Source organism: Bubalus bubalis, chromosome 16 (genome assembly GCF_019923935.1).
Source record: "Bubalus bubalis isolate 160015118507 breed Murrah chromosome 16, NDDB_SH_1, whole genome shotgun sequence".
NCBI classification, from domain to species: domain Eukaryota; kingdom Metazoa; phylum Chordata; class Mammalia; order Artiodactyla; family Bovidae; genus Bubalus; species Bubalus bubalis.
Window position 1 is genome coordinate 51,713,053 of NC_059172.1, and position 27,024 is coordinate 51,740,076.

General features: G+C 44.4%; 1 protein-coding gene across 1 annotated transcript in view; it reads left to right on the top strand.

The window, feature by feature from the left end:
• LOC102397043 (CXADR like membrane protein) overlaps positions 1 to 21,479 on the top strand; it is a 101,383-nt gene extending 79,904 nt beyond the window's left edge. The window contains exons 3-7 of the mRNA XM_025266744.2: positions 14,020 to 14,221; positions 15,799 to 15,966; positions 18,917 to 19,039; positions 19,752 to 19,893; positions 20,484 to 21,479. Of these exons, the coding sequence (XP_025122529.1) occupies positions 14,020 to 14,221; positions 15,799 to 15,966; positions 18,917 to 19,039; positions 19,752 to 19,893; positions 20,484 to 20,784 (936 nt within the window). The 3' untranslated portion in view covers positions 20,785 to 21,479. The remainder of the gene's footprint in view (positions 1 to 14,019; positions 14,222 to 15,798; positions 15,967 to 18,916; positions 19,040 to 19,751; positions 19,894 to 20,483) is intronic.
• The last annotated feature ends 5,545 nt before the right edge of the window (positions 21,480 to 27,024 follow it).

Below are 27,024 nucleotides of genomic sequence, written 5' to 3' on the forward strand. Positions count from 1 at the left end.
AATGTGTTAGATTCAGGTGTACAATGAAGTGATTCAGTTATCCATACACGTGTATCTATTCTTTTTCAAATTCTTTTCCCAATTAGGCTGTTTCAGACTTTTGAGCAGAGTTCCCTGTGCTATACAGTAGGTCCTTGTCGGTTAACTATTTTAAATTTAACAGGATGTACATGCCCATCCCAAACCCCCTAACTATTCCTCTCTCCATCCTTCCCCTCTATTGACTTATTTTTATTTTTTTTTTTTTTTTTTTTTTTTTTTTTTGTTGATTTTTTTTTTTTTTTTTATTTTTTTTTTTTTATTGACTTATTTTTAAAACTCTTTGTTGAAAGTTTTGTGGTTAAAAAAACAAACTACATCCTACAGAAGCTGATTTTAGACTTTCCTTCTTTTTCAGAACTTTACTTCTTTCCCTACTAAAAAGTATAAAGTTGTCCTTTCCTCTCCGATGTCTATGCTACTAATTTTATAAGGTGGTTTATGCAGAGGGAAGCTAAGGTTTTCACTGAAAATAAAATTCAAGATCACAGTTGGAATTGAACTTGCTTACAGAGCTGCCTACATCACCTTGTTATTTTGATACTGCTTGTCATTCTCTTCTCCTAGTGCACCATCCCAAGACTCAGTCTGTTCTCTCCAGAGCAAGGTCACCTTAACCTGAGCATGTTTATTCCAACAGTTTCATAATCAATCCTAGACCTGATACTCTCAGTTCTGAATGAATAAGTGCCCATGTTCCTCTAATAAAAATCCAAGAATGACATTATTTATCTTTCACCCAAGTGGTTTCATTTAAACTAAAGGGAAAAAAAATTACTTGGTTTTATAGCCAGGTGAATATAAGGATTGATTTAAAAAGGCTACTGAGGGACTTGCCTGGTGGTCCAATTGTTAAGACTCCCCCTTCCAATGCAGGGGCTTCGGGTTCAATCCCTGGTCTAGGAACTAAGGTGCTATGGGGTGCAGCCAAAAACTAAATAAAATAAAGAAGGTCACTGATACAGCTTCTGTCCTCACCCTAATAAGCAGGCACAGTTCCCTACTTATCTTCAGTGAATGCTCTAAAGAAAGGATTGCCATTTATTCACTCATTCAGAAGGCATGATTTTTTTTTTTCCCCCGAGCCATGTGGCATGAGGGATATTAGTTCCTCCACCAAGGGTTGAACCCATGCTTCCTGCACTGGGAGCCTGAAATCTTAACCACTGAACCACCAGGGAAGTCCAGATGGCATGAATTTATTTTGCACTTACTGTATTCCATGGTAGGCACTGGGGTATAGCAGTGAAGAAAAAATCAAAATCTCTGCCTTCTAGGAGCTTAAATAAAATGACATTTAATAATTTTTTAAAAAAAATTTAAGTACAGAACAATAAATACCAGCTGCAGGCTGGGCACAAATCTGTTTAGTACATATTGTCTCATTTAACTTACTGCTCATAACCGGGATTATTGGTACCACTTTACAGATAAGGAACTGAGGCATGTACACACACAAAGTGAGAAAATTGCTTAAAGTCACACTTTTTTTTTTTTAATTTTATTTATTTATTTGGCCGCTCTGGGTCTTAGTTGTAGCATGTGGGAGCTAGCTTCCTGACCAGGGATCGAACCTGGGCCCCTGCACTGGGAGCTCAGAGTCTTAGCCACTGGACCACCAGGGAAGTTCCAAAGTCACCCATTTTTGAAATTGAGCACTCTGATATTGGTAGCTAAACTATTAACCACTAGCTGTGTTATCTTCATAAATAATTAGAAATTAGACAATTAGTGCTGCTATATTGGAAATAAGGAAAACATGGGGAGAAAAATTATTCCAGCAGATTAATTATGCAAAGACCCTGATGCTGGAAAAAGCTTGGCACTATTGGAAGTTCTGAAAGATTAAAAATCAATTTAGTTGGGACTTCCCTGTTGGTCCAGTGGCTAAGACTCTGCCCTCCCAAGGCAGGGGTCCCGGGTTCCATTCCTAATCAGGGAACTAGACCCCACATGCTGTAACTAAAGATCCCCAGGGCCACAACTAAAGAAATGCTGCATGCTGAAACTAAGAACCTGAAGCAGCCACGTAAATAAATCAATATTTTATAAAATTAATTTAGTTAAATTTAATAAATATTGGGTTTCCAATATACACACACACTCTCTCATGAAGGAGCTACTTGAAGAGATACATATCAAGACTGAGATAAGCAGAATGTTCTAGAGGAAAGCAGAGGAGGAGCCGCTGGCTGAGAGTCCTTGGGGAGAGGTCGAGGTGTGCTTCTGGTAAGAAGGCGCAGTTGATTTGCATGTTTATAGAAGGCACTGCCTTCAGGAAATCATAAGAGCAAAGACACAGGCGGGCCCATTCTGGAAACTTCTAAGCAGCTGATCCAAGTAGAGTGCAAGTTTCAGCTTGTAGGGTTGCAGGACCAGAAACTGAAAGGTCTTGTCTATCATACCAGGGAGCTGAGAATTCTTCTTATAACGTCATGGTGTTCTTGAAGGATTTTCAGAGTGAAAAGGGCATCTTTGCATCTTAGAGCAAGCACTCTGGCACTCTGTGAGGCACACTGATTTAAAGAGGACTCAAGTAGAGGAACGGAGAAGGAAATGGCAACCCACTCCAGTGTTCTTGCCTGGAGAATCCCAGGGACGGGGGAGCCTGGTAGGCTGCCGTCTATGGGGTTGCAGAGTCGGACACGACTGAAGCAATTTAGCAAGTAGAAGAATCAAGATTAGTTGAATAGTTTCCAGCTATACAATAAGGGCTTAAAGTACAGTCGTGGGTGGCTGGGATGCCAAGCAATGGGTGAAGCTTCCTGAGCTGGTTAATTGCCAGGGTATTGGGAGTGAGAGTGAGGGGAACTGAGAAAGAAAATACAGGAAGGGTTGGAACAGACGTGTTGCTTGTTTTTCTTTTCTTTCCATCATGCCTCTCAGCTTATGGGATCTTAGTTCCCTAACGAGAGATCAAACCCGTGCCCCCTGCAGTGGAAGCTCAAGGTCCTTACCACTGAACTGCCAGAGAAGACCTGGATGAGGTGCTTAAAATAGGCTAGCCAATGACCTAGATCCCAAGGTCAGCTTTGTGCTTTAATCTGAGCAGAAATGTTGCATCCCTCTTGTCTAGGACCCTCAGATATGCAGGAAACATTTAGGGGTGGGAGAAGGCAATGGCACCCCACTCCAGTACTCTTGCCTGGAGAATCCCATGGACGGAGGAGCCTGGTGGGCTGCAGTCCATGGGGTCGCTGAGGGTCAGACACAACTGAGCGACTTCCCTTTCCACTTTCATGCATTGGAGAAGGAAATGGCAACCCACTCCAGTGTCCTTGCCTGGAGAATCCCAGGGACGGGGGAGCCTAGTGGGCTGCCGTCTATGGGGTTGCACAGAGTCGGACACGACCGAAGCAACTTAGCAGCAGCAGCAGCAGCAGGCAGCCTCAGGAATATTTGAATTTCAGCCTAGACAGTAGGGTCACTAGGATTCTGGAGCATTCCTCCTTGTTCTAGGATGGAAACTTGGTTGAATTTCCAAAGTAAGAGTGCTCAGAAGAAGAGTCAGGAACTCACAACACACACTTTTCTCCTGTATTTTTCAGATGGAATAATTAGGACAGAGATGCTCAATTTTCCATGCCAATTATCTTGGCCACTCTTTCACCCTTTCCCGTTTCTCTTTGGCTTTGAGCAAGAAAAATCTTGATCTAAAGTACAGAGAGAGGGACTTACATCCATCTCCTTCAGGGCAGTTTCACAACTGCTACATAGGACTTGGCGCAGCAGAGCAACTGCCAGAAGGTTGAGCTGATCCATCTGTTCCATCTGAGTCCTAATGAATTGTCCTGCCTCGTCTCCCTAAAAACACATCTGGAGCAGGACACCAGGAATGTCATGAGACACAGTCCCACAACAGCTGCAATTCATATATTTAATCTGTTTGCAGAAGAGTTAGATTTATATTCACTGTTCCCCCATCACATTCCCATTGACCCTTGGCTTAGTCTCAGCATTACGTTCCTTAGAATTAAAAACAAAATAAAACAGAGGCACACAAGCATCTGATATTCAAGGTATGTCTGAGGGGAAAAAAAAGCCAAATTGCAAGGCTGTAGCTGAACCCCAACCCTGTCAAAAGTGTTTTGAAATTCTCGTATTAAATAAGGGTCATTTAATTATATTAAGATTATTTTGAAGTTGTATACACTCTGCTTTCCAAAGATGTTAAATATTTGCCTGTAGTTATCTCTTTTTTCTTCATTTAATATTAGGACAGGAACTTCCCCAGTAGTATAGTGGTTAAGAATCAATGCTCCCACTGCAGGGGGCATGGGTTCAAGCCCCGGTTGTGGAAGATCCCATATGCTGCAGGTTGTGGTCAAATATATATTTGTGCTCAGTCGCTTCATTCATGCCCGACTCTTTGTGACTCTATGGACTGTAGCCCGCCAGGCTCCTCAGTCCATGCGATTCTCCAGGCAAGAACACTGGAGTGGGTTGCCATACTCTCCTCTAGGGGATCTTCCTGACCCAGGGATCGAACCTGAGTCGCCTGTGGCTCCTGCATTGCAGGTGGATTCTTTACTGCTGAGCCACTGGGGAAGCCTATATGTCATATATATATATATATATAATGACCCAGATAATCACGATGGTGTGATCACTGACCTAGAGCCAGACAGCCTGGAATGTGAAGTCAAGTGGGCCTTAGAAAGCATCACTACGAACAAAGCTAGTGGAGGTGATAGAATTCCAGTTGAGCTATTCCAAATCCTGAAAGATGATGCTGTGAAAGTGCTGCACTCAATATGCCAGCAAATTTGGAAAACTCAGCAGTGGCCACAGGACTGGCAAAGGTCAGTTTTCATTCCAATCCCAAAGAAAGGCAATGCCAAAGAATGCTCAAACTACCGCACAATTGCACTCATCTCACACGCTAGTAAAATAATGCTCAAAATTCTCCAAGCCAGGCTTCAGCAATATGTGAACCGTGAACTTCCTGATGTTCAAGCTGGTTTTAGAAAAGGCAGAGGAACCAGAGATCAAATTGCCAACATCTGCTGGATCATGGAAAAAGCAAGAGAGTTCCAGAAAAACATCTATTTCTGCTTTATTGACTATGCCAAAGCCTTTGACTGTGTGGATCACAATAAACTGTGGAAAATTCTGAAAGAGATGGGAATACCAGACCACCTGACCTGCCTCTTGAGAAATTTTATGCAGGTCAGGAAGCAACAGTTAGAACTGGACATGGAACAACAGACTGGTTCCAAATAGGAAAAGGAGTATGTCAAGGCTGTATATTGTCACCCTGTTTATTTAACTTATATGCAGAGTACATCATGAGAAACGCTGAACTGGAAGAAACACAAGCTGGAATCAAGATTGCCGTGAGAAATATCAATAACCTCAGATATGCAGATGACACCACCCTTATGGCAGAAAGTGAAGAGGAACTAAAGAGCCTTTTGATGAAAGTGAAAGTGGAGAGTGAAAAAGTTGGCTTAAAGCTCAACATTCAGAAAACGAAGATCATGGCATCCGGTCCCATCGCTTCATGGGAAATAGATGAGGAAACAGTGGAAACGGTGTCAGACTTTATTTTTCTGGACTCCAAAATCACTGCAGATGGTGACTGCAGCCATGAAATTAAAAGACGCTTACTCCTTGGAAGGAAAGTTATGACCAACCTAGATAGCATATTCAAAGCAGAGACATTACTTTGCCAACAAAGGTCCGCCTAGTCAAGGCTATGGTTTTTCCTGTGGTCATGTATGGATGTGCGAGTTGGACTGTGAAGAAGGCTGAGCACCGAAGAATGGATGCTTTTGAACTGTGGTGTTGGAGAAGACTCTTGGGAGTCCCTTGGACTGCAAGGAGATCCAACCAGTCCATTCTGAAGGAAATCAGCCCTGGGATTTCTTTGGAAGGAATGATGCTAAAGCTGAAACTCCAGTACTTCGGCCACCTCATGCGAAGAGTTGACTCATTGGAAAAGACTCTGATGCTGGGAGGGATTGGGGGCAGGAGGAGAAGGGGACGACAGAGAATGAGATGGCTGGATGGCATCACTGACTTGATGGACGTGAGTCTGAGTGAACTCTGGGAGTTGGTGATGGACAGGGAGGCCTGGCGTGCTGCGATTCATGGGGTCGCAAAGAGTGGGACACAACTGAGCGACTGATCTGATCTGATATATATATGACTTATATATGATAGGAACTAGAGGAAAGGGAGGGAAAAGAAATACACCAGAAAAGCCCGTATACACAGAAGGTGACCCTCATGCTTGATCTTGAGACCTGTAGAGGTGGTGTTTAGATGAAAATAAAAGGAAATGCATTTCAGAAGGAGAAAACTTTATGATCCAAGACAAAGACACATCAGAGGACACTGTTCAGAGCACAGGACTCAAGTTTGGGGATTAGGCTATTCAGAGATCTGAGGGCAGGGGCCAAAGCTGAGATGTGGTCCAGGCTGCACTGGCCTTAGGGGCCACATTCAGAGGGTCAAGCTGTGGACCACAGCTTGAAATAGACCACAGGTGAGGGAACCAGTGGAGGTTTTTAGCCAGGGGAGTTTCCCTATACAAATGAATAGAACGCATGGGCTGAAAAACTTGGAAACCTTAGGGGCTTCCTAGAACCCAGAATCCATCTGATAAAAATGATCATGAGGGCTTACTATCTCATTCCCCCCAAAATCCTGTGAAGTAGCTTGTCCCCGTGTGACAGCTGAGGACCTTAGGGATTAGCCAAGTTCATTAGCTGAACCAAGACATGCAGCAAGTGGAGGAGCTCCCTTTTGAGTACAGAAGACTACTGACTTCCCAGCCAGCTTTCTCCATCACTGTCCCTGATATAGCATTTTTCAAAATTAGGACGGAGGAGCCTGGTAGGCTGCAGTCCATGGGGTCACTAAGAGTCAGACACGACTGAGCGACTTCAGTTTCACTTTTCACTTTCATGCATTTTTTTGGGGAGAAGGAAATGGCAACCTACTCCAGTGTTATTGCCTGGAGAACCCCAGGGATGGGGAAACCTGGTGGGCTGCTGTCTATGGGATTGCACAGAGTCGGACACAACTGAAGCGACTTAGCAGCAGCAGCAGCAGGGGATCATAAGCAATCAGATTTTTTTTTTTTTTTTTTTAACTTTTGGTTATGCTGGGTCTTCATGGCTGCACGCAGGCTTTCTCTAGTTGAGGTGACTGGGGGTTACTCTTTGTTGTGATGCATGGGCTTCTCATTGCAGTGGCTTCTTTGTTGCGGATCACAGGCTCTAGGCGCACATCTTCAGTAGTTGCAGCACTTGGGCTCTAGAGCCCAGGCTCAGTAGTTGTGGCACACAGGCTTAGTTGCTCCCAGACATGTGGAATCTTCCCGGACCGGGGATCGAACCCATGTTCCCTGCATTGGCAGGCAGATTCTTAACCACTGGTGGGGTTAGTCGCTGAGTTGTATCCAACTCTTGCGACCTCATGGACTATAGCCCACCAGGCTCCTCTGTCCATGGGGTTTCCCAGGCAAGAATACTGGAGTGGGTTGCCATTTCCTTCTCCAGGGGATCTTCCCGACCCGGGGATCGAACCTGTGGCTTCTGCATTGCAGGTAGATTCTTTACCATCTGAGCCACCAGGGAAGCCCAATTTGTGCTATAAATCTAAATGATCATCGTCAGAAGGAACTGTGCCCTTGCTCAAAAGCTGTCTTTTAAATTTAAATCTTGTTATAAGCCAGGGAGATCGATAAGGTAAGGATTGTTAAAATAGTTCTTTTAATGCGTGAAGAAAATTAGACCTCCATCTCTAGAAAACTTGGATTCTAAACCTTTCAGACTTTCAACAGTCAAGGCTTTGCCCAAGATGGATTTCAGAGTTCAGATCTGAACCCAAGCTTCCCAGAGTTAAAGCCCTCTGCCCTTCCCCCATGGCTTGCAGCTTCTGTGGAAAAGAATGTAGGCATTCAAGATAAAACTTCTGCCTGGGAGTAAATACCGGACCTTTGATGGAAATCATGCAGTTCCCGTACTTTCCAGAATGTTCCTCAGCTTGAAGACAGTGTTCAGGAGACCCCTCCCTAGAGGGTAAGTTGTGGGGTGGGGGTGGGGAGACAGCCTCTCCTGGAGTGAGAATGAGAATTAGCTCTCCTGTAGGCAGTTCCCTGCCCCAGTGCTCCATGGCCTCCTCCAGGTCTGTGGCCACCCTGAGTTCACCAGTGACTCACTGAGTCTCTCGTCACAGGCCCAGCCTTGCCCATGGATGACAACTCCTCTTCCTCCTACCCTCTCTTCACTCTCCTAAATAGTCTCTCACTGGCCATGCTTGCCAACTTGCTTTATGCTTTTTTGGCTGTGCTGCTTGGCTTGCAGGATCTTAGTTCCCCAAGCAGGGATCAAACCCATGTCTTCTGCCGTGGAAACTTGGAGCCTTAACCTCTGGACCGCCAGGGAATTCTCCCAGTTTGCTTTAAAAAGTCTTTGCAGAGTTCGCCTCAGCCTTAGGGAGAAGCTGGTTGGTGCTGTCCTAATGAAGCTGTCCGATTCCCCCTCCCCCTCACTCCAACAAGAAGGGGACAGTCCCACGGTGCTCAGTAGCCTTTCAGGTTCTCTAGTGCAGAGACTCAGCACGTTGAACCTGGAGACCACACCCTAAGGGAGGCAGCTGTAGCAGGACAGGGAATGCACCGAAACAGGAAACAGCCTTCAGGGGATCTAAGGCCCTTTATTGTCATACTGAGGTGAATTCTCCCTGCCCGAGCCTGAAAACCTGCCCCTTCCCTGTAATACACCATAGGGAAGTGTCTCCTGAACGTCAGCTTTATGCTTAGAGTCCAGGTTTTCTGGAGATGAATTAGGGTCTAATTTTCCTCATGTATTAACTTCTGTAGAAATAGAAATTACCTTGTGGAATGCTGATAGTGATGCCAAGTTTCCTATCCATAGGATGCAGATGGTTCCTGTTTACAGAGATGTAAATAAATTTTGTCCAAAGGAGAATGTAAATCTCTTTAGTCCAATTCTCCTTTGAACTTGTTTGTGACAGCTTTCTGGTTCCATCATGAATGAATGAGTTAAACTTTTTGATATGTGTTTATTCTCTTTGTATACAAGCATCATGATTTTACCTTTTTTTTTTTTTTGAAAAAAGAAAAAGTTGTCCTTTAAAAATGTTGTTGTTTAGTCACTAAGGTATGATTGACCCTTTTGCGACCTCAAGGACTGTAGCCCACCAGGCTCCTCTGTTCATGGGATTCTCCAGGCAAGAATACTAGAGTGGGTTGCCATTTCCTCCTCCAGGGGATCTTCCCCACCCAGGGATTGAACCGGCATCTCCCACATTGTGGGCAAATTCTTTACTGCTGAGGCACCGGGGAAAACTAGGGCAGGAAAAATTATCTTTTTCCCTCTATTCACCTAAGTGTTCAGGCTGGGGCACTGTCAGACTGAAAAAAGGCAGGTTAACAAGAAAAAACAAACAGTATTGTGTAAATAACACCTGGGCATACCCAGTGATGAGTAACTGAAAGAGGTGGTTAGAACTAGGGCTCGGTATGTTTACCTAATTTAGTAGGGGTAGGGAGGAGTAGAAAGGGCACTTACGGAGGAGCAAATGAACACTTAGAAGAACAGATGGGAGATATGCTGGTTTGTGACATCGTCTGAGTGAGATGTCCACCTCTGCTCTCCCAGAAGGGAAGACTAGAGTTGTCCTGGGAAAGGGGATTTAGGGACACTCAGATTCTTTGGGGAGGCTCTGTTTTCAGGCAAATAAAGGATTTCAGGAACTCAAGTGCCTTCAGCTGAAATTAATCCTTATGCATATGCAAAGTGACATATTTGGAGGTGGCATGTCCTGGTCCCCAAAATTATAAAACTCATTTCTTTGTATTGTTATCGTCTCTAGAATAGTGCCAAGTGTAGAGTATGTTTCAATTAGTGTTTATTAAATAAAAGTTTGCAGGGTTGCAAAACTGGACAACAGACATACATAAAATCAGTATGAGGCTTCCCTGGTGGCTCAGTGGTAAAGAATCCACCTGCCAGTGCAGGAGATACGGGTTTGACCCCTGGGCTGGAAAGATCCCACATGCTGAGGAGCAACTGAGCCCATGCGCCACAGCTACTGAGCCCGTGCTCTAGAGCCCGAGAGCCACAACTACTGAAGGCTGAGCACCCTAGAGGCCAGGCTCTGCATCAAGAGAAGGCATTCACAATGGGAAGCAACTAGAGGGCAGCCCTCACTCTCCACAACTAGAGTTAGAGCCCACATAGCAACAAAGACCCAGCACAGGCAAAACTAAATAAATAACACACTTATTCTTAAATTAAATAAATAAATAAATAGAATGGCCTGAAGGATCTCCCAGACAATGCCCAGAATTACAGAAAGGGCATCCAGCAAATGATCTGCCCAGCATCTTGACTTTCACAATTTTTCCTCCCATCAAAATGGTGCCAAGACATGCTATGGATGACAGCAGAGACCATCCTAAGCTTGTGTCATATCAGGGAAGGTTTCATAAGGAAACTTAACATTAACTTGGGGTTTAAAATAATGAATAGGGATTATTTGGGGCTTCCCAGGGGGCTCAGCGGTAAAGAATCTGCCTGCCAAGCAGGAGACGTGGGTTCGATCCCTCAGTCGGGAAGATCCCCTGGAGGAGAGAATGGCAACCCACTCCAGTATTCTTGCCCAGAGAATCCCCATGGGCAGAAGAGCCTGGCAGGCTATAGTCCAAGGGGTTGCAAAGAGTTGGACATGACTGAGTGACTAAACAACAACAAAAAGCTTATTAATACATTATTATGTAGGGTAGTTTGGAAAGGACAGACATCTGTAGTGGCCAGACAGCTGGAAGTATAAAAATGGAGCTCAAAAATGTGTTGGTGTCTGGACTTCCCTGTGGTCCAGTGGCTAAGGCTCCACGCTCCCAATATAGGGGGCCAAGGTTCCATCCCTGATCAGGGAACTGGATCCCACATGCCGCAGCTGAGTGTTCACATGCTGCAACTAAGACCTGGTACAGCCAAAGAAATAAATAAAAATACACATTTTTAAAAAATGTGTTAGCAATAGAGAGAAAGATGTCAGAATTATCACAATAGTTGCATTGGTTGAAGTGAGGGGACAAAATCAAATACTGAAAACATTTTAAGTCATATTATCTATTACCTTAATTTTCTTTTCTTTGATTCTCCAGCATTTTGTCCCTCAAAAGACCGTGAGGCCCTCGGGGTAGGAACTATGTCTTATTCATGATTGTTTTCCAGAGCCTGGCAAAGTACCCGATGTGGGCACTCAGTAAATATTTGGTGAAGAAAAAGAACATACAGAGAAAGGAGAAAACACTTTTTTTCAGAGATGTGGTAAGGGCAAAATGGATGATGCTGAAACGTTCTAATATAATGGTGAGAGAATTTATGGCCATTTGATTGGATGGCTCCTGGTCTTTTCAGGAAGGCATTTCCTGAGCTGCAGAGCGTCACGTGATTAACAACAGGGTTCAGGGCTTAGAGTAAAACAGTTTGGAACAGCTGAAGCCAGAAATGTGCTTAGGGGACTCCCATGTGCTTGCTTTTTTTTTTTTTTTTTTCAAGTGCTGTTCCATGTGTCTGGAATGCTCCCTCTGGCAATCTTTGCCCTGCCTCTCTCATCTCTTACTTGGCCTACTCATCTTTCAAAGCCTAACTCAAATGCCACTGACTTTTCTGGGAACATTCTCTCTTGATACTATTTCAAATTAGTCATTCCTTTTTCTATGTGTACCCTTCTCTCCTTGTTAATCCCACTAGATTATAAATTACTTGAAGATCAGAAGAGAGTTTTACTTCATCTGAATAGCCTCCTCCTGACCTGGTGGGGAGCAGTCATTCCATAAATGTTTGCTGATGTTTAAATCAAGTACGTTTAGGAATATGATTGCTAAGTGGCAGCAAGGGCATAACTGAAGTTATCAGTCTTGGAAGACAAGATCAGCATGGTTTTTGTGATTAGTAGGAGGTGATGGGGACTTCCCTGGTGGTACAGTGGTTAAGACTTCATGCTCTCAATGCAGGGGGCATGGGTTTGATCCCTGGTTAGAGGCCTAAGATCCCACATGCTGCACAGCTTGGCCTAAAAAAAAAACACAAAAAAAAACAGCAGTAAAAAAATGCCAGGATGGATGATGGATAACAGAACCAGGAAAAGTTTCAAGAACTACAGGTCATGATGCTGTGTGCTTCTTCACTCAGTCGTGTCCGACTCTTGTGAGCCCATGGACTGTAGCCTGCCAGGCTCCTCCGTCCATGGGATTCTCCAGGCAAGAATACTGGAGTAGGTTGCCATTTCCTTCTCCAGGGGAAATCTTCCTGACCCAGGAATCCAACCCAGGTCTCCTGAATTGCAGGCAGACTCTTTACTGACTGAGCTACAAGGGAAGCCCTCATACAGGTCATGATGCAGGCAGATGAAAATTCAGAGAAAATCATGATTATTTTTTTCTGTCACGGAAATCTAAACTTTGGTCTCCCTAGCAGTGAAAACAATGACATGAAGCACATGTGTATTTTATGGAAAGAAAAGACACAGTTTCTTCCCACCTAGCTTACTCTTACTAATCCACAGTGAAGTCAAAAAGAAGGAAAGTCACCAATGATTCCCTCAGTATCAGACCTGGACTGTAACATTAACTTCTATTCCTTAACTTCAGCTGGACTCTGAACTTTCATAAAGGCAAACACATCTTTTTGTTTCACATTTTCTCCCTCATTTCCAAGCTTTCTGGAAGAGCAGTTTATGAGCAGTGAGATGAATGCGGGTGGGGAAAGGAGAGGTAACCATGGTAACCAGAACAGTGAACAGATGGCTTCAGATGGCCACGTTCAAACCCTGGTTCTGCTACCTGCCTGTGAAATGGGGACAGATGACACCTGCTTGGAAACACTGTGTGAGAAATAAACTAGACGTAAAAGCACTCAGCGCAAGGAGTGTCTGTACCTTGACCAGATCACGTGCAAGTGGAAATGCATGGGATTTAGTGAAGTAGGAAATGCAAAGTGCAGAAGAAAGGTATGCAGGGGAAAGGTAAGACTCCTCCCCTCCCTAGCTTCCCTTCTCTCCACATCCCTCAGAGTCAACTCTGGAGACCATTCTGTGCATTTTCTTCTTTCCTGGGCTGCACTGTGAGAACTAGAGTTTGGAATTCAAATTTAAAATCCCTTACTGCACAAGGAACTATACTCAATATTTTGTAATAACCTATAGGGAAATCTGAAGGAGATTTTATATATATATATAAGTATATAATATATATAAGCCCACACTATATATATTTATTAAGTTATATAAATATATATTTTATATATATAAAATATGGGATTCCCAGGTGGTGCTAGTGGTAAAAAACCTGCCTGCCGATGCAGGAGACATAAGAGACCTGGGTTCGATCCCTGGGTCGGGAAGACCCCCTGGAGGAGGGCATGGCAACCCACTCCAGTACTCTTGCCTGGAGAATCCCCATGGACAGAAGAGCCTGGTGGGCTACAGTCCATAGCGTCACACAGAGTCGAACATGACTGAAGTGACTGAACACACACACACAATTATATATAAAAAATATATATAATTATATATATATAATCACTGAATATATATATATTATATAAATCTATATATTAAATTTATATATTATATAAAATCACTGTGCTGTACTACCTGAAACCAACATGATATTGTAAATGAACTATACTTCAATAAAAAAAATACATACGAAATTTTAAAAATAAAATTCCTTACCTCTAAAATGGAAACGTTCTGAGCATTTAATGGAACAATTACTACTTGTTAAAAGGCTACACAAATTATGAGGAGCTGTTATTCTCAGGAGAAGGAAGGCCTAGACAAACAGTGTATTTAATTTTGTCTAGAGCAGAGGTCTCCTGGACTCAGCCCCGGGCTTGACTGCTCTGCTCCACTTCCTTTCCTCATCTTGCCCGCAGCAGGAGGGGAGGCTGAGAGCCACAAAGCGTGAATCTGCCTCTGTCTGTCCCACAGGTGATCACTTACTCCAGCCATCACGTCTACAATAACTTGACTGAGGAACAGAAGGGCCGAGTGGCCTTCGCTTCCAATTTCCTGGCAGGAGATGCCTCCCTGCAGATTGAGCCTCTGAAGCCCAGTGATGAGGGCCGGTACACCTGCAAGGTGAAGAATTCAGGGCGCTACGTGTGGAGCTACGTCATCTTAAAAGTTTTAGGTAAGACAGAGTGCCCCAGTAAGTACCTATATCTTATTAATAAGGGATAGGCAAATGTATCACAGTGGTACGAAACATCTTCAATACTTCATACTTTTAAAAAATAATTTTCTTTGTTTATTTTTGGCTGTGCTGGGTCTTCGTTGCTCTGTGGATTTTTCTACAGTTGCAGCGAATAGGGGCTACTCTCTAGTTTCGGTGTGCGGCCTTCTCATTGCAGTGGCTTCTTTTGCTGTAGAGCATGGACTCTGGGGCGCGAGGGCTTCAGTACTTGCCGCTCCTGGGTTCTAGAGCACAGGCTCAGTAGTTGTGGCACACGGCTTGTTGATCTGAGGCATGTGGGATCTTCCCAGATCAGGCGAAGCCATGCCTCTTGCATTGTTAGGAGGATTCTTTACCACTGAGCCACCAGGGAAGCCCCCAATATATCATATTGTACAGACATCACCTAGTCCAGTTCCCTGGGGAAAAGCGTGTATGTTTTGTATTTTAGCCATAATGAAAGAAGAGAATCAATTTTCCATGGTAGCTCATTGTGCTGTGCTTAGTCATTCAGTTGTACCTGATTCTTTGTGACCCCACGCACTGTAACCTGCCAGGCTCCTCTGTCCTTGGGATTTCTTAGGCAAGAATACTGGAGTGGGTTGCCATTTCCTCCTCCAGAGGATCTTCCTGACCCAGGAATTAAACCTACATCTCCTGTGTCTCCTGTGTTGCAGGCAGATTCCTTATCCGCTGAGCCACTGAGGTAGCTCATTACAAAAGTTAAATGTCCTCTCAAGTTTAAGTAGTATCCTCCTAGTGAAGCAAATCTCTCAGATCTGATTCAAATCCATTTCTTTGTTTTATGACACAGCAAGAGTTCCTAACTTCTTCTTAATTGCTTCCAAGTTCATGAACTTGTGTCCCTGTTTCAGTGTTAATCAAATCACACTGGCACTTTCCTGGTGGTCCAGTGGTTAAGACTTCTTGCTCCCAGTGCAGGGGCCTGGCTTTGATCCCTGGTCAGGGAACTAAATCCTATGTGCCACAACTAAGACCCAGCACAGCCAAATATATAAATATTAAAAAAAAAATAAAGGAAAATCACACTCAACTTTTCTAAAATTTCCAATTATAAATGGTTTTTGGGAATTCTCCATTGGTCCAGTGGTTAGGACTCTGAGCATGTTCAATCCTGGTCAGGGAACTAAGATCCCACAAGCTTGGCAGCATGGCCACCCCCAAAATAATGCAGATTCCTGGGCCCTCAGTGAGTCCCACCGAGTCCAAGTAGGGCCCTAGGAATTAGGAAAAAAGACCAAAACATTTTTTTCTTTGAGAAGCGATGAGGGTGTTTCTGAGGCAACCTCTCTAAATTACATCAGCACCACTGGAAACAGCTGGAATTGGGTGTGTATGTGTGCAGGGGATGGAAGTGGGTATATTTTGGGGAGTGAGATGTAAAGCATGGCAAGGTAACAAAGGACTATTAAATTCACACTCAAAAGTTGACCATATGAGGAAAAACAAGTCAACAGGATATTGTTCACGGGTGTCAGGGGATCTTTGACTTCTTTTTTTTTTTTTTTTGCCAGTGAGACCATCAAAGCCCAAGTGTGAATTGGAAGGAGAGCTGACAGAAGGAAGCGACCTGACTTTGCAGTGTGAGTCATCCTCTGGCACAGAGCCCATTGTGTATTCCTGGCAGCGAGTCCAGGAGAAAGAGGGAGAGGATGAACGTCTGCCTCCCAAATCTAAGATTGGTAAGTCATCTTTTTTACTGGTCCATGGAGACAACAGGCCAGTCAGTCCTCTCTCAATGAATTCTGAATCTGGTTTGGTGAGCACCTCACAAGGATCTTGAATACACTACTGAACCTCACTGTTTCTATTTTTCACACTTAACTGGGAACAGAAAAATATGTCTTTTCTTTCCCTAAATGGCAAAAATAAAAGTGGTAAGGAGATGAAGAATAAATGTACTCTATAAATCTATTCTAATTATTGTGTTTCAGTTCAGTTCAGTTCAGTCACTCAGTCGTGTCCAACTCTTTGCAACCCCATGAATCGCATGCCAGCCCTCCCTGTCCATCACCAACTCCCGGAGTTCAGTCAAACTCATGTCCATCAAGTTGGTGATGCCATCCAGCCATCTCATCCTCTGTCGTCCCCTTCTCCTCCTGCCCCCAATCCCTCCCAGCATCAGGGGCTTTTCCAATGAGTCAACTCTTCGCATGAGGTGGCCAAAGTATTGGAATTTGAGCTTTAGCATCAGTCCTTCCAATGAACACCCAGGATTGGTCTCCTTTAGGATGGACTGGTTGGATCTCCTTGCAGTCCAAGGGACTCTCAAGAGTCTTCTCCAACACCACAGTTCAAAAGCATCAATTCTTCGGCGCTCAGCTTTCTTCACAGTCCAACTCTCACATCCATACATGACCACAGGAAAAACCATAGCCTGGACTAGATGAACCTTTGTTGGCAAAGTAATGTCTCTCCTTTTGAATATGCTATCTAGGTTGGTCATAACTTTCCTTCCAAGGAGTAAGCGTCTTTTTGTTCCATGGCTGCAATTACCATCTGCACTGATTTTGGAGCCCCAAAAAATAAAGTCTGACACTGTTTCCACTGTTTCCCCATCTATTTCCCATGAAGTGATGGGACCAGAAGCCATGATCTTAGTTTTCTAAGTTTTCTAGTTTTCTAAGAATGTTGAGCTTTAAGCCAACTTTTTCACTCTCCTCTTTCACTTTCATCAAGAGGCTTTTTAGTTCCTCTTCACTTTCTGCCATAAGGGTGGTGTCATCTGCATATCTGAGGTTATTGATATTTCTCCTGGCAATCTTGATTCCAGCTTGTGTTTCTTCCAGCCCAGCATTTCTCATGATGTACTCTGCATATAAGTTAAATAAGCAGGGTGACAATGCAGTTTTGACGTACTCCTTTTCCTATTTGGAACTAGTCTGTTGCTCCATGTCTAGTTCTAACTGTTGCTTTCTGACATGCATATAGGTTTCTCAAGAGGCAGGTCAGGTGGTCTGGTATTCCCGTCTCTTTCAGAATTTTCCTACAACACCCAAAACAGATGTCCTTTTCATTATAGGGGACTGGAATGCAAAAGTAGGAAGTCAAGAAACACCTGGAGTAACAGGCAAATTTGGCCTTGGAGTATGGAATGAAGCAGGGCAAAGGCTAATAGAGTTTTGCCAAGAGAACGCACTGGTCATAGCAAACACCCTCTTCCAACAACACAAGAGAAGACTCTACACATGGACATCACCAGATGGTCAACACTGAAATCAGATTGATTATGTTCTTTGCAGCCAAAGATGGAGAAGCTCTATACAGTCAGCAAAACAAGATCGGGAGCTGACTATGGCTCAGATCATGAACTCCTTATTGCCAAACTCAGACTTAAATTGAAGAAAGTAGGGAAAACCACTAGACTATTCAGGTATGACCTAAATCAAATCCCTTATGATTATCCAGTGGACATGAGAAATAGATTTAAGGGACTAGATCTGATAGATAGAGTGCCTGATGAACTATGGACGGAGGTTCGTGACATTGTACAGGAGACAGGGATCAAGACCATCCCCATGGAAAAGAAATGCAAAAAAGCAAAATGGCTGTCTGGGGAGGACTTACAAATAGCTGTGAAAAGAAGAGAAGCAAAAAGCAAAGGAGAAAAGGAAAGATATAAGCATTTGAATGCAGAGTTCCAAAGATTAGCAAGGAGAGATAAGAAAGCCTTCCTCAGTGATCAATGCAAAGAAATAGAGGAAAACAACAGAATGGGAAAGACTAGAGATCTCTTCAAGAAAATCAGACATACCAAGGGAACATTTCATGCAAAGATGGGCTTGATAAAGGACAGAAATGGTATGGACCTAACAGAAGCAGAAGATATTAAGAAGAGGTGGCAAGAATACACAAAAGAACTGTACAAAAAAGATCTTCACGACGCAGATAATCACGATGGTGTGATCACTCATCTAGAGCCAGAATCCTGGAATGTGAAGTCAAGTGGACCTTAGAAAGCATCTCTACCAACAAAGCTAGTGGAGGTGATAGAATCCCAGTTGAGCTATTTCAAATCCTGAAAGATGATGCTGTGAAAGTGCTGCACTCAATATGCCAGCAAATTTGGAAAACTCAGCAGTGGCCACAGGACTGAAAAAGGTCAGTTTTCATTCCAATCCCAAAGAAAGGCAATGCCAAAGAATGCTCAAACTACCACACAATTGCAGTCATTTCACATGCTAGTAAAATAATGCTCAAAATTCTCCAAGCCAGGCTTCAGCAATATGTGAACCTGAACTTCCAGATGTTCAAGCTGGCTTAGAAAAGGCAGAGGAACCAGAGATCAAATTGCCAACATCCTCTGATCATGGAAAAAGCAAGAGAGTTCCAGAAAAACATCTATTTCTGCTTTATTGACTATGCCAAAGCCTTTGCCTGTGTGGATTACAATAAACTGTGGAAAATTATTGTGTTTAGTATCCCTTAAATGTTCAGAATCTTTTGTGACTTTTGAGGGTGCACTGCAGTTTAAAAGAATGTTCACCACCTTTCTTCCCACATTCTGGATCCATTCTATCACCTTATCCTTAGCAAACAGTATCATAGGATCTTAGGTCAGTGACACAATAAAGTAAGCAATAAATATAGACCTGTCACTGGGGGATCACGGTCATCTTTCTGCTTGTGTAGACTACAACCACCCTGGACGTGTCCTGCTGCAGAATCTCACCATGTCCTCCTCTGGGCTCTACCAGTGCACAGCAGGCAATGAGGCTGGGAAGGAGAGCTGTGTGGTGCGAGTGACCGTACGGTGTAAGTACCTAAAGTGTTGGTGTGGTTTTGTCCACGCACTGTGGTTCAGTGTAAAACATTTTTAATCGCAGGTAAGAGTATGGTCAAAAGCTTCATCTCCAGAAGGACATGGTTATCACTGAAATAAATTCAGTAGTTGCCAAGGACTATTCAACAGTTGCAGCTCACTCTAAATTTACAAGTATGTGTGAATTTTACGGCCCCCTAAAGAAATTTATTTTATCCAGGAGGGAACCAAATGGAGGTTTCCTTTATAAATGCAAATTTCCCTTACAGAGGATAACTTCTACTGTTTTCAGAGCTTCTCTGGTGTCTGCTGTTGCTCAAAAATAATCAGCTTAGGGACTTCCCTGGAGGCCCAGTGGCTAGAACTCTGTGCTCCCAATGCAGGGGGCACAGGTTCCATCCCTGGTCAGGGAACTATTAAATAGATTCTGCATGCTGCAACTGAGATCCGGCATAGCCAAATAAACAACAAATATTTAAAAACCTAATCAGCCCCAAATAATCCTAATGTCAACAAGGCATATTTTAGGGTGGCTCTCCTGCTCCCCATTGATATCAGGACAGTCATACACACCCAGAGAGGGTAAATGGGGAACTCAGGGAGACATATATGAAGATCTAGAAATACTCATCCAGAGCTTTATGTATTTTAAGTCTATGCATTGTATAGCTTATGTTTGGTTTTGCTTTGTTTCTGAGAAAACAGATGTACAGAGCGTGGGCATGATTGCAGGAGCAGTGACAGGTATGGTGGCCGGAGCCCTGCTGATTTTCCTCTTGGTGTGGCTGTTGATCCGAAGGAAAGACAAAAAGAGATATGAGGAAGAAGAGAGACCAAATGAAATTCGGTAAACCTCCCACAGAATCCCCTTCCTCACCTAGGCTACCTTTCTAGGGCCAGCTCCATAATGACCAGCTAACAAGTGTCCCATTTCCTCATAACCTTGAATCTGTTACAAGGATTATTCTGGTAGGTAAGAACTTGCAGCCCAGGGGCAGAAGGACGGTTGACCTTGACTGTCTTGTGAAACTATCTGCAACAGAGACTTAATAGATAAAGTTTACACTACTTCTGATTACCTTCCACTTATAAAAGCTATACAATAAAGAATGGGCCTAGCCCATCCATGGGCCTTTAAAGAGTTTCCACAGACAGACTCCAAGTCGAGGGGAGTGCTATGTGAACACCCGGTGGGGAGTGCCTGGTCCCCCCCCCACCCCGCGCCCCAGTCACAGGGTTGACCTTGGGGATGCACATCCGCCTGCGCCCACGCGAGGGCTCAGGACGCAGGGGGAGTCCGTATTTCCCTAAGTGGTAACTCCAGGTTTCCAGCTTGAGGAGTTGATGGATGGGGCAGCCTCCGAAAGCCTCAGCCAGAGCGGAAGCTTTCACAATCCTGTGATCCTAAAATCTATCTTCGGTGTTTTTCCCCTTCAGAGAAGATGCGGAAGCCCCGAAGGCCCGCCTGGTGAAGCCCAGCTCCTCTTCCTCGGGCTCGCGAAGCTCTCGCTCCGGCTCCTCTTCCACGCGCTCCACCGCCAACAGCGGCTCCCGCAGCCAGCGGACCCCATGCGCCGAGGCGGCGCGCCGCCCGGGGCTGGTCGCCCACGCCTACGGCCCGGTGGGGCCCGAGGCCAGAGGTTCTGAACCAAAGAAAGCCCCCCATGCTACCCTGACCAAAGCAGAAAACACCCCCAGCACAATCCCCAGCCAGAGCAGAGCCTTCCAAACTGTTTGAGTTAGAGTGGACTTGACTCGCCGGCTTTTCCCAGGCCTCAGGGCTCTTCTGGTCATCAACGCTCAGTCACCAGCCACACGACCCGCCTCGAGCCCAACAAGGGGTCATTTAAGCAGCAGCAACCACTGCACGGAACAGATTCAAATGAACACTTTTCTTACATGACACCAAACGAAGAAAAGGATGTAAGCTGATCATCTCCAAAAAGGCATCTCACTGTGCCTTTAGACCAGAGTGGGTGGGAAATGGGGGCCCAAATCTGGGTGTTTGGGGACCAGGAGCCATGGTGAGAGTTGGGGAAAGGGGAAATGAACACACTTAGAACTTCTCACTTGCAGTTTTGTATCAACACGTTGACTCACCATTGTCAAGAAACGAGGTGTTGTTCATAAATTTTCTATGCATTTCTGCAAACCTACTGGATTATTATGACTATTCAGAGTCAAGCAGAACCCACAGCCTTATATTACACCTATTTGCACCATGAGAAACTCCAAAAAAGGAAACACATCTCTTCTATCCTGACTTGACTTCATTTACCACAAAATTTGGGTATTTCAAGAGGAGTTGAAATAGTGGGAGATGGAGAATGATTGAACTTTTCCACGACTTACTGGTTGAATACCAATAATCCACTATCAATCTTCCTACTTATATTGAACCATAAAAGAAATAAAAAAGGAGTTCAAAACGTGTACTGAGGGACTGTGAATAACTTTCCATTTTGATGTTCAGAGGGCCACTGACAAATATCAGAAATATATGCTGGAATAATTGTGGATTTTCCCTCAAAGTGGATGTCTAAGGATTTTCTGCTGGGTATCTGTGGAGCAAGAAAACTAGGTGTTTTAACATTTAACAGTCTCCTTAGATGGAAACCTTTGAGAGAAAAAGTCTTTTCAGGGTGCTGGAAGATCATCCAGCAAACCATTACAGTCTCTTCTTTCTGTGAACATATGAAGTCAGAATTTCAAGACTGACTAGACCAGAAAGGGAGATTACATCAGTTTTCTCTTAGTATGTCAAGGAGTGATATCAGAAGTTCAGTATTGCACCAAACTTGGGCGTTTCCTCCACTTCTTTCCTTTCAGGAGGATGTGAACGTGGGACTTGTATTGATTCTAGGCCTTAAATTATCAAACAGATCAGGGATTGCCAACATTTCCTGGTGGCACTGCATGGACATCATAACATTCCCTCCTGAGAGGCTGAGACAGACAGAAATTCAGTACTTTCTCAGTTTAGCCTGTAAGGAAGCCTAGCTCTAGGCTGGAAGGAAAGGAAATGAACATTTAGGGAAGAGATGGTGAGAATAACTAGTGGGTGGCGGGGGGATCTGGGTTAGTGCCTGTTAAATATTGTCAGCATTTTGGAAAGATTTGCGGAAATGATTCACCAGGATAGCTCTCACAAGAGCTGACTCATGGGAGAAGAAAGGTGGGGTCTGCGAAATAAAAAGAAAGCAGCCTCCCATACAATAACTTGCTTTTTTAATAGTTTTGACTACTCCGCTAGTCAAATTCATCCTACAATTCATTCTTTAGCAAGAATGCCAAACCTGAAATAGCCCTTCAAACTCTAAAGCAAATGTCAACAGGTCACCATTGGTAGAGCAAAATGTTTATTATTATTAAAAGGCCAAGAAGTCCCTGGCAGGGCAGTGGTTAAGACTCTTTGCTTTCACTGCTAAGTGTGCAGTTTCAGTCACTGGTCAGGGAACTACAGTCCTGATAGGTGAGTGGGGCAGCCAAAAGTAATTAATTAAACATTGTTAAAAAGGCAGCAGGCTATGAGAAAGGAAAAGTAGTGCTAAATGTGGTGATGAAATCCCTGTTTGTTTTGGGAATCTAAGTTCCCCAACCAGGGATCAAATCTGTACCCCCTGCATTGTGAGCAAGGAGTCTTAACCACTGGACCACCAGGAAAGTCCCAATGAAAGCCCTGTTTCTAAAATGGGAATCAGGGGCTTAAAGGGGAAAAGTTGACCTAGGATTTTGTCCCATTTTTGTTTTCATTTTTACCTCTAATTATCACATACTATAAATGCATTTCTGAAGTCCTTTAAGAAGCAGGTTTTACCCTTGACTAAAAGTTTCATTTTGAGTTTTGCCTTCCTCTAAAAAAAAAGTTGGGGGGAATTCCCTGCAGTCTAGTGGTTAGGGCTCTATGCTTTCACTGCCAAGGGTGCTGGTTCAATCCCTGGTCAGGGAACTAAAAGCCCACAAGCAGCACAGCTCCGCCAAAAAAAAGTTGGGAAATGAGACACTGAGGAAGCAAAGAATGTCTGCCATTAGTTTAAGAGGGTTAGCATATTTGGAATGCTTCTTATACTAACACTGCCTCCTTGTACGATATAAATTTCTTATTTACTTCACCAACTTATTCCTCTGGTCGTGTGGTGTCCAGGCGACATCAATTCTGCTGTGTAATTCAGAGAATTCTCATTCCAAGAGTATCTGAGCCAAACTGAGTGTTCTGTGGCAGCTGCGGCAGTGCCGTCACTAGCAATTTGCTCTTATTATTTATTACCTTTGAACCTAAGGTTTCCTGCCTGTGCCTCCACAGGCAGGAGTCAGTCCCCTTTGCATGAAAAGGTTTAAACAGGTTAGTTATTAGAAGACTAAAATACTAGTTGAATATTCGTTATTTTGGAAATCGATTCACACTGGAGATCTACAGAAATGCCACAAATTATTACCTGAAATCAGAAATTCTAGAAATTGAAGATTCTGAGATGAGATACTGAAGTCTTAATAGTGATGGTGTGCTTGCTTCTCTTTCAGTCAGGCTTTGGGGTTCAGATATGACAGGCTCTGGGGTTAAAATAAGGTTTGAACCATTACTTGTGTCAAACCATATTCCATTAACCTTGCAAGTCAAATACATTTGATTCTTTAATAAGAAAACAAAAAAGGATAAAATAGATGGTAGAATAAAAGGTATTTGTAGAAAGAAGATACAGATGGAATGATCTGGATGTTTAGAGAATAGCCTTTTCAATAAAATATATATACACTAAACTTCAAATTGTAAAATAATGAAGTGATGCCTTTCTTGTTACACTGTATAAAAAGAATTTCAAAACTGCCATTGCAAAAAGACATAATTTTGCTTGATTTCTGGTGTAAAGCTGTTTATATTTCAATTTTAACTTCAAGTTGCCTTGTCAGTGGGACTGTGTTTGATCACAAAAACCAAATATTTATTACAGATGCATCTGTGTCAGCAATTTAAAAATAAATAAGTGAAGGTGACACTACAGGAGAGGCTGAAGCTCGTATAATCTGCACTGGAAATTTATTTATTAGCTTGCTGCCAAGTGAAGAAAAAAACTCAGACTGCATATGATGTATTATTTATTGATTTTAGTCACATATATATCAAGCACTTTTTTCTCACAAGGCAAGATACTAAGTAGTCCTGGACATACAAAGTGATGACAAAGTTCATAACAGTTTCTGCCGTTAAGGACTTAATCAAAATAACAAATAATATTTATTAAGCAATATTTTATGCCAAGGTGAAGTACCAATAAAAAAGTACACACTAATGGGTTCAAATAAATCTGGGGGGAAAAAGTTACCAATTAAATGAGGTAATATATGCAAAGCTCTTAGAATAATGCTTGGCCTGTGACAGGCACTCAAAAAATGTAAATCATGACCCTCTTCCCCAGCCAGAAGCCCTAGGGTTCAGATTCCAGTACTGTAGCCCTTAAAACCTTGTGCATTTAAAAGAGGTGGAGACAGGGCATTTATCATAATCCGAACTTTAAATACAAGATAAATTCTAGTTAAAAAGAGTCTTTGAATCCTAGAACATGTTCTGAAAGTGACCAGAGACCATAAAGGAAGCTTATCTGCTCAGCTTTCTGCAATCACTGCTATTAGATGCAGTTCCCCAAACCCGTGTATTTGAGCCTTCGTTCTACTTTCCACTGCTTCGTATATTGTAGGTAGTTCAGAGCTAAGTTTAAAAACTTGCAAAACGTAGGGTGTGGTTCACATTGTACTTGATAAGTTGGGTGGGGAGAGGAAGTCTGCAGATGATAAAGAAAATTGAAAAAAGCCTGCCTCAGCACACATCTTTCGCTTTCTGCAGTTCGAGTTACATGAGTTTCCAGGAAGGAAATAACTAATTTTAAAACACCAAAGAATCTGGAATTAAGAGCTAGGCTACTCTAGCTCAGCGCTTAACTTCCCACAAGTAACATCTCTGAACCTCATTTCTCTCCCAACACAGGAATAAATGTTATGTCTCAGAGAACTGTCTTGATGATAATCAAAAAACAAGTGAAAGCACATTGTACCCCATGAAAGCATCATATAAAACGAGCTCCTTGAAAAACGGCGAGAAATTAGGTGTGTACCTCCATGGACTCAAGCCCACATTTCCCTCCAGAAGGCAAATACAGAAAGAAAATCCTTTGATCCAATATTCGACTCTGTCTCTAGGCTTTACTGGCTTTGACAAGGGAAAGGTAACCCCTTTCTGTCAGCTTCTCTCTCAGTCTGGAGACGTTTCTAATTCCAGCCACACTACTGAAAGTTCTGCTAGGTAGTCTTAAAAACCCCTTTCACCTATTTGTGCCCATTCATCTACTAAACAGGAACACTACAGTCTGTTTGAAAGAGCACACTGGAAAGCATTCAACGTGGTGAGAAAGGCTTAACAAGGCCCCGAACACTACGCCATGCACCACAATTTGAAATTCTAGGTACCCTGTTTTATGCACTCCACTCGTTCAGTAACATTTTCAACGCCTCTCTGCCAGGTCGCTCGGTTAGTTTTTGACGAAAGTCAAGGCAGGAAATATATTACCTCATATTACTGAGAACAGGAGGCTCAGGAAGTCTAAATACAAGGACACCGGGCTACCGGAAGCCAGGTTCCTAACCCAGGTTCCTAACGCCTGGATCATTTACAAGGAAAGAACTCCCTACTGCTGCTGCTAAGTCGCTTCAGTCGTGTCCGACTCTGTGCGACCCCATAGACGGCAGCCCACCAGGCTCCCCCGTCCCTGGGATTCTCCAGGCAAGAACACTGAGTGGGCTGCCATTTCCTTCTCCAATGCGTGAAAGTGAAGTCGCTCAGTCGTGTCCGACTCTTAGCGACCCCGTGGACTGCAGCCTACTAGGCTCCTCCGCCCATGGGATTTTCCAGGCAAGAGTACTGGAGTGGGTTGCCATTGCCTTCTCCGAAGAACTCCCTAGTTTTTCTTTAAAAACACAAAACTGAAAAGCGCGGGGACCCGGGCGGGTGGAGGAGGGGCCAAGACAAGAAGCCCCATCTATTTTCGGCGGGAGATTAGGGGCGGCGGAGGCATCAGCGCTCCAAAAACCGAGTTTGTCCATCTATTTCGCTGAGGGTCCAGACACAGCATCCCACCCGGGAGGTTGAGAAGTCGAACCCGCCTCCCCAATCTCTGCGTGGGGGTCAGCCGGCCTCCAGTTTCCATGACATGAGGTGCTAGGGGCCTGTCCGGCTAACCTGTCGCACCCTGCGCAGAGGCGAGACCCCCAACCTCCCTTTTTTCCGCCACGGCGGCTGGCCGGCTCCTTCCATCCCTAGATCTGGGTGCCACAGGACAAGTTACCCTCCCAGCGCCCTGGGGTAGGAACGTCCGACTCCGCCGCTCTGGATCAGCTCTAGACTAGAGCCGCGCTGGCTATGTGGGTGTGTGGCCTCCGGGAGGTCCTAGAAAATCACCTATAAGGCCAGGGTGGGAGTCGGGCAAGAGAATTGTGGGGGAGGGGCGCAACCTTAGCCGCCATTTTGTCCTCGCTCCACTTCCGTCTTCTCTCCCCGGCTCCCGCGGCCGGACCCCTCCCCGAAGGCGCTGCGCTCTAGTTCCCGGGGTTCCGCATGGGCAGGATTGCGGGTCGCGCTACTGTTATTGGCTGGTTCCAGATTGGCCCGCCCCGCTTCCTCCCTCTCCTTCCGTCCCTCCCGCCTGAGCTTTCTGGGGACGCATGCGCAGCGGCAGACGCGCCCTTCCTCCCCACCGCAGCCCTCCGCCAGGGGTGACTGAGGACTCCCGCGCGCGGGCTCCGTCGGCCCCACCCTCCCTTTCCCCGGGGCCATTCGGAGAGCGGGGGCGAGAATGAAAGTTCCAGAACGCTGCGGTGAGTGCGTCATCGGGAGGCGGGGCGGGCTGCGGCCGGGAGAGGGAGGCCCGAGCGCTAGAACCGGGTTCGTCATTGGGTCTTGCGGAGGTGGCCGCGCCCCCATTGGCTGAGG